An 8,175-nucleotide genomic window follows, 5' to 3' on the forward strand; every position below is an offset into this window, starting at 1 on the left:
TTGCAAGATTACAGTTATAAGGGGTGGATGTAGACTTTTTCAAGTTGGTCTACAACTTGGGGTACCAATTAAGCACAACTGATACATACCACCACAACCATATGTTTGGTCCTCCAAAACACATAACAATAAACACAAGAATGCTCTGTGTTACTGACACTGAATGGCACTGTACAGATTGTGCTGTAAACCACATTACAAGTAAAACCTGTTTCTCTGATCTAAAGGGTATGTGACTCATTGGAGCAAATAGTAGATATAGGGATTTACTGTTAGAAACTTCAGAAGGTGTCACGTTTTTATTTCAGAACAATATTAAGCAATTAAGTGGTGGAACCTGCATTTTTTTAATCCCTGCCAACTTCACCATACATTGCCATAATCAGTATCATCATTAATAATAAGCACCTTATTTGTCTGTCCCCAAAATCTATACCCCCCACCTCTCCCCACCCTGCTGTAGTCCCAGGAGGCCCTGGTGCTGAAGCAGCTGGCGGAGAAGAGAGAGCACGAGCAGGAGGTTCTCCACAAAGCTCGCGAGGAGAACAACATCTTTAGTAAGAGGACGGAGGAGAAGCTCATCCAAAAGATGGAGGCCACCAAGGAGAACCGGGAGGCCTACCTCAATGCTCTTAAACAAAGGCTGCGTGAGAAAGCAAGTTTTCCCATTCTGTGATACATTTGTAAATTAATACTAATGTTATTTTGTCAAGGCCAGGAGGGCACTATTTTCTTTCCCAACAAGGTCTGCTTTAGTTTTATAGTCTCACAAGCAACACAAACTAACATTATCTGATAGTGGGTATGAAAAACATCTGACAGTTATGTTTTTCCTCAAAATATGGATATGTAACATCCACACAAATTAGACACAGTAGCAATTTTTAGCAAATGAATTATAAGTTTTCACACATATGGTAATATAAACTAATTTCAGTCATTTCTAACCCTTCTACCTTATTTTATTTTATTTAACCTTTATTTAACCAGGAAGTCACATTGAGATTGAAAATATCTTTTACAAGATAGGCCTGGTCAAGGTCAGAGCCAATCAAAACACATTAAAATACATCAAATACAATATATAATACAAAACTCCACAATAAAACAAAAACTACATTTACATTTAGATCAAGGATTGTGTCTTAATGGCTTTGGCTATGCAAAAAAATGAATGCAGTTCAATCAAGTTCAGTATAGTATGTGTGGGGAGTGTGTCTGTGGGGGGGTATGGCTGAGGAGGTGTAATGTGAATTTGGGAGAAGCTGGGAGAGGGTAGTGTAGGAGAACTTTTCTGATGGCCACAGCAAAGACGTCCGCTGGTGCATATAAACAGGTTTCAGAATTAGATGAGAGTCCTTTCATCCCACCTGCTCACAGGGATCAGCACACTTCTTCAAGAAGCTTTGTTATCCAGAAGGTTACGCTGTCTAGCTGGTCCTTAGTTTGACCACTGCTCACTTTAATGCTGACTTTATGTTTTTCTCTTTAAGGGTTTTGCACAAAGATGTCCATAACTGAAGTAAACTTTGAATTTCTGCCCCTTGAGCCACTCTCACTCCTCTCTGTTCTCCTTCATGCAGTTTGTTTGTTGATTTCCCCCTTCCCTCATCTCACAAGTGTGCCTAATTTATCTCCTCTCAGTCCTCTCGCTCTCCACCTTCCTCTCCTGTCAGGATTGGAAATGGCTGTTCTGTCTTTTTGCTTTGCTTTTCCCCTTTTTGCTACACTGAGGATGTATAAAGAGACCTGGATACAGCATCGGTGGCAGGGCCCCATTCACTCCTACGAAAGTTGCTCACTGGAGCATTAGGCCACAAAAACTCTATTTCTGCAGTATAAAATTACCTGATGATTCATCATCACTGGGCCCTTAGAGTAGGTGCACTACAGTCTTACTGCCATCGAGCACCTCCAAGCGTGCCTGAGTGCGCCTGCTCTGCTAACTTGAATGAGGATAAAATAATTTCATCTTGCAGCTCTTTCAGACTTTTCTAATGTTTACAGACTCAGGGGATTTAATCTTGATAGTGGGACGAGCAGTGTTGGGCAAGCTACTTGGAAAATGTTACTACATCAAACTAAGTTCCACTACACTGAAGCTATCCCCAGAGAAATGTAGCAGGCCAAACTATGAGAAAATGGCAACAATAGTATGCTACTTGCAAAGTTACTTTTATTCTATTTTGTTCTACTTTATGTCAAATCAGACTTATCTCAGTGATAAGAAAAACTGTCAGCCAAACAAATAGGCGGGCAGGAAAATGTTCATTTGGTCTGTGTATAACAGACTTAAATTAAAACTTTTTTTATTTTTTTATTTTTATTTTTTAAAGACTTTGTGACATTTGACCATGTCCTCTAATAGCGTCATTATCAGTCGGCCTGTTGCTCTCTCTGTCTTTCTCTCTCCTCTTCCTACTTAATGCATTTCTCTGTCTTGGCCTCTCTGGCTCTGTCAGTAATTCAAAAACAAAATTCCAAAATATATTTTTCAGTCAATAAAACCATAATAAATAAAAGACAGCTATATAAACAATAAAAATAACAGATCTAAATGAAACTTCTTTTTTTGGAACATGAGCAAATCATTATGTCACTCTCTCCAATCTGTCACAATCTGTCATTTCTCTAGCGTCCACTGCAAACCCACAATATATACAGTCCATGGACAAGACACGTGAGAGATGCGTCAAGAAATGCAATATAGCCAATCAGAGACAGCTGGGCGGTTCTTGCCAAGAAACAGCCAATAGCGAAGCAGCGAGCAGAATAAACTGAAGGATTAGCATATGATATAACATGGAAGTGTTGACCATGCCTCAGTGTGGTGCTGGAATCAGTCACATTACTTACTTTTATCCAGACCTCCACAGAAAAAAGTCTGTTGCACTTCAGAGCTTTTCCTGGGAGAAATGTACTGTGTACTGTGCTACTGAGAAATATAGTTAGGTTAGTAACGTCAGGACTGCTAAACATTAGGAACGACTCATTTCACAGTGGTTCTGATGCTCAAAAAATGTGTCCACTGATTTACAAATCTCTCTTTCACAATGTAATTTTATGGGGAAAAGTCTTTTTGGGCTCATTGGCATCACGTGACGGACCCTGGAAGTTTCAGTGCCACTGTTTGGCCACTACAAAATTAGCTTCAAAACCCAGTGCATTTCCTGGGGGCCTGTGGTGTACAATTGGCCGTCAGACAGTTGTCGTTTTTCCATCAGCCATGAGATGGATCACTACAGCTTATGTCAGGACAGTATAAACAGTTTGTTTGTTGGTTGACTCTTGTCTGACCTCTTGCTCTGTCACTCTTTTCTCTTCTTTCCTTCCTCATAAACATCCTCTTTGGTCTAATTGATTAATAATATCCATACTGAGAATATTGAGCTAGCTTCTTTAAAAAAAAAAAAAACTATATCGAATCGTCCTAGTATCAAAAAAACCCATCAAAATCACACACATACAGATGAAGCACTGACAAAACAAAACAAAATGCAGTGCCAAACAGCTGAGTTAGCTGGTGCTGTAAAGCTTTCCACTTTGATGATCTGACCTGCTCACCAAAGTTACACAGTGCAGGAACAGGAAGTGGTAGTGACAGGGGCACTGTTCTCCCCATTGCAAATGTTGCATTACATTTCTTTAAAGGAAAAGGTCAAAGGAGTTACATGAGAAGGCTGATAAAGAGATTTAGAAAAGAAAAATGATACCACAAATATGATTGTATGTTAAATATAACACTTTTAATAAGCTAGGTTAGCCAGCTGCTGGCTGTAGCCTTATATTTAACATTCAGACATGTGATAGGTATCAATTTTCTCATCTAAAGTGGGATTTATACTTCTGCTTCGAATCACTGCTGTACCTACGCCATAGCCTGATGTGCACCTCCCTAGAAATGTCACTAAACATCATGGCGACGTAGACCAAGCTTTTATTTATTTCACATATAAGAAACAATAAATTGTAAAGACAATGAAGCCCCCACAAAATAGCATTTTAAGTCCTGTATGTGATTTATCCTGGCTTCATATGAGTAGTGGAAATCTCTGCTTGTTGCCAGGCTAAATTATACAATGTAAAATGCCATAGGCTTGTGCTAATAATGTTAGCATGTTATATTTGTTTGGAAAATGTGTTTTGTATAAGACAGTTGATTTGTCAGTGAACCTTGTGAGTTGTAATGGAGCCAGATTTTGTAACATTACCTTAGTTAAATGTTGCTGTTGTCCCTGGTTTTATATGAGTAGAAGAAAATTCCACTAGCCGATAGGTTAATTTATACAATGTAAAATGCCATAGACTTATGCTAGAAACATTAGCATGATGTGTTTGTAGGGAAAATGTGTTCGCAAGTGTTTTGTCTGTGAATCCTGTGAGTTATAGTGAAGCTAATTTGTGTGCTTGTGTTTGAAATTATCTCAGCAAGAAAGCAAATAAGCTTTCATTCCAACAAAATGGGTTGGATTTAATGGAACTCTTAAGGGCTCAATGTAACTTTAATGTAGGATTACATCAGACAGTTTTTGTTGAGGTTAAAGTTAATCATAACCAGTCTTAAATCCAATCCTCCCACACACACACACCTTTACTGTGCAGTGCACCATATGATGTCAAAATAAAACCAGTCTCAGCTAGTCTTATCCACTGACTCACCATTTGCAGATTCTGTTTCACTTCTCATGAAATGTGCTCCTATCACAAAAGCAGGAAGCCAAAAAATACACCACATTTAAAGTGGGTGTGGCAGGAGACCAGTGTAACCAAGTTTGCTTCTAAAGACATGAAGCGTCCCTGTGATGCAGTATATCATCCAACTTAATCTATTAAACCCAACAGATAGTGAAGCCAATTGCACCCTAATGCAACAGATATTGTTGTACACAGATTTGGAACACCAAAATACATGTTGTCAAGAGCTCTTTATCCTTAGAGAATTTTAAAAGGAAATTATCATTACATTTAATTCATGATGTATTTCTTGACTTGTATATAAATATATTTTCCCCCTTTATTGTTTTTTTCACTGCACTGTTTTCTATGCCTTCCGTGGTTTTATTAGATTATTTTTACTGACTGCCCAGTGTGCTTCTTGGATTCTATTTGTATCTATTGGGGGGGAAAAATATGTTCAAATCTTTGTAAAGCAGGTGGTAAATGACTGGTTCCCTATGAAGATGATTGGACGAGCTTCTTGGCTTAAACCGTCACCTGCTTAAGCAGCACACAATAGGCCAAAATGGATCTGTAAAATGAAAATTAGGATTTGAATAAATTAAGTATAATCTAAATATATATATATATATATATATATATATATGAATTTAAAGTACAGTGAATAAACTTACTTGAGTGTTTAGATTTTTTGCTACTTTCAGTTCTTTGTTACACTAAAATGATGTATAACAAAGCTTTCATACAGCTCTGCACACACATTACTCTTGGATGGATTACTTGCGAATGCAGGGTTGCACAGAAATGCCACACATATCACATGAAAAAGCAGGACCAGAGCTTTCCAGTGATACCACACACATCATTGTGCTGTCATCCCATCACGCTATAAATACAGATTGACACGGATTTGTTTTTTTCATTGATATAAAAATTAATATAAAATACAGGCACATAGAAGGACAAAAATCTGAATAGCCCATATTGTCCTGAAAAAAACAAGATATAGCATTTGTATGTAGCCTTCATAATGACTGTGATATGAGCTTAAAAGTAAAGGCAGTAAAAATACCCCAAAAAAAGGCCTAGGGCCCAAATTAAGGCAGATTTATACTTGTGCGTCAACTTTATGCAGAGCCTACGCCATAGGTGCAGGTGGGGTTTGTGTGAAGTGCTGTAATGTTTAGTTGATTCAAAACACACCCAAAACACACATTAAACATGGCTTAAGGTTTCCTAGAACACAATTTGTGTATCTTTGCATTCTGTGAACTTTCTGACAACCTCTCCAGGAAGTTTTCAAAGCTCAGTGTTTATCTGGCTGTCAGAGATTAAAAAAACAATGTTGTGTCTCTAAGTTTCATGTTCCACAGAAGCCCCTCCTTCTGTCATTCTTTCTAAGTTTCATTTTGCATCATGCCTGTGTGACAGTTTATTACTTTATTTCACAGGAAGTCCATGCCGCTGAAGTGCGCAGGAACAAGGAACTTCAGGCTGATCTCTCCGGCTGAACACGGTGGATGTTACTTGTGAAACTCATTAGTGTGTCAAAGTTCTCCTGTTGTTCTGTACTCACCGACCTCATCCTACAGTGCACCTTTCAGGACTCAAACTAGTTAATCAGCACCCAATATTGTTACTCATCTCTTTCAGTTTTGGTAAACCACACACATTTGGAAGTGCAGATACATATTCTGATATTCTCAAGTTGAAGTCAAGTACAACTGAAATAAAGTCCAATCCTGAGCCAGATGAGGTCTGTGTTGGGTTTGTCTTGAAAGTGAGAGGAAGTGTCGGGTGACAATAGTCTCTAAATAAAAAGAGGTTCAGCTAAAAATAATGCTAACTGAAGGTGACCTGTCTGACAAAGATAATTAATTTACTGAGAGTTTGTCGTGACTCCTGCAAGACTGTACTGAGTGTTTTAGGGCCCTTGGTGGAATTTCATTTCAGCCTAAAGACTTGAAACCATGGAGCAACTTAAAGCTCTTAAACCAAATTTTAAAGGACCCATATTCTGCTCATTTTCAGGTTCATACTTGTATTTTGGGTTTCTACTAGAACATTAATGTAAGAAAAACTCTTTAGACTCTCACCCTGTCACTGCTGAAACACCTGTATTCACCCTTTGTCTGAAACGCTCCATTTTAGCAGTGATCATCACACCCTTATGGAAGTCTTGACAGCTCATTTAATGCCAGAGTTTCTGAATATGGACTGTGTGCATTTCTCTGTGGATTGTGTGTCTTGATACTTTCACAGTATTTAGCACTTGCTAAACACCTGCTTTATAATAAAAACAGAGATGGAAGTCTGACTTTTTACAATATGAGACCTTTAAGTTAAGTTGTCATGGTGCCAAAACTGGAAAGATAAGGTCCAGGGTTAAAATACACTGAACTGAGCTTATAAAAAAAATTGTCTATAGTCTTATGTGGCTCTGAAGGAGCGCCCTAAAGTCTGAGAAAACAACCCTGATCACACCCTATGCTAATTTTAAAGTGCTAACATACCTTCTAACAACTACTGGGCGTTACAAACTAATGTGCAGCATTCAGCAGTTAGCATGTTACCATGTTACCAAGCATGTTACCAAGCATTTTTATGCTAAATGTTAGCATTACATGCTAACATTTAGCATAAAAATGTATGATTATCATGCATCAGAATTTACCATGACCATGGATGTAATTGCAATCGGTGGGTGTGGGCCTCCACCAAGATTGTCCCTTGTCTCTGATTCTGTGTGATATTCATGGACTCTTGTGGTGAAGAGGGAGCTGAACTGGAAGGAGAAGCTTTTGATTTACTGTTCCATCTACGTCCCAACCCTTACATATGGTCATGAGCTCTGGGTAGTGACCGAAAGAATGAGATTGTGGATACCATCAGCCGAAATGAGTTTCCTCTGTAGGGTGGCTGGGCTCAGCCTTAGAGATAGAGTGAGGAACTGGGACATCTGTGGGGAGTTCTGAGTAGAGCCACTGCTCCTTTGCATCGAAAGGGGCCAGTTGATGTGATTCAGGCATATGATCAGGATCCTCCTGGGTGCCTCCTGTTAGAGGTATTCCAGGAACAACCAACTGGTGGGAGACTCTGGGGTAGACCCAGAACACTCTGGATGAATTATATATCTCATCTGCCCTGGGAACACCTTGGTGTCCCCCAGGAGGAGCTGGAAAGTGTTGCTGGGGATGGGGACATCTAAAGTACTTTGCTCAGCCTGCTGCCCCTGCCATGGGTGCTGGTTGTGATGGAGACTGGAGGTGAGTGGTGTGGAGGAGGATGATAGCTAAGAATAGGTACTGTTTGTTTTGTTAGGGTTATAAAGTGAAGACCTTAAACCCTGATTTACATACTTTATTTACTTCCCATAATAGTAAAATATGTATATTGTGCTTAGTTTTAAAGCTCCATTGACTACACAGGTATCATATTGAGCTGGGGAACACAAGGCATCCATTAGTACCAACCAAATAACACTCCAAAGTTACACTA

General features: G+C 39.0%; 1 protein-coding gene across 1 annotated transcript in view; it reads left to right on the forward strand.

Annotated features, from left to right (window-relative positions):
- stmn3 (stathmin-like 3) overlaps positions 1-6,533 on the forward strand; it is a 47,545-nt gene extending 41,012 nt beyond the window's left edge. The window contains exons 4-5 of the mRNA XM_049571858.1: positions 464-659; positions 6,133-6,533. Coding sequence (XP_049427815.1) covers positions 464-659; positions 6,133-6,188 — 252 coding nt within the window. The 3' untranslated portion in view covers positions 6,189-6,533. The remainder of the gene's footprint in view (positions 1-463; positions 660-6,132) is intronic.
- Positions 6,534-8,175: the final 1,642 nt, after the last annotated feature.

The sequence above is a fragment of the Epinephelus fuscoguttatus genome, linkage group LG1 (assembly GCF_011397635.1).
Source record: "Epinephelus fuscoguttatus linkage group LG1, E.fuscoguttatus.final_Chr_v1".
NCBI classification, from domain to species: Eukaryota; Metazoa; Chordata; class Actinopteri; order Perciformes; family Serranidae; genus Epinephelus; species Epinephelus fuscoguttatus.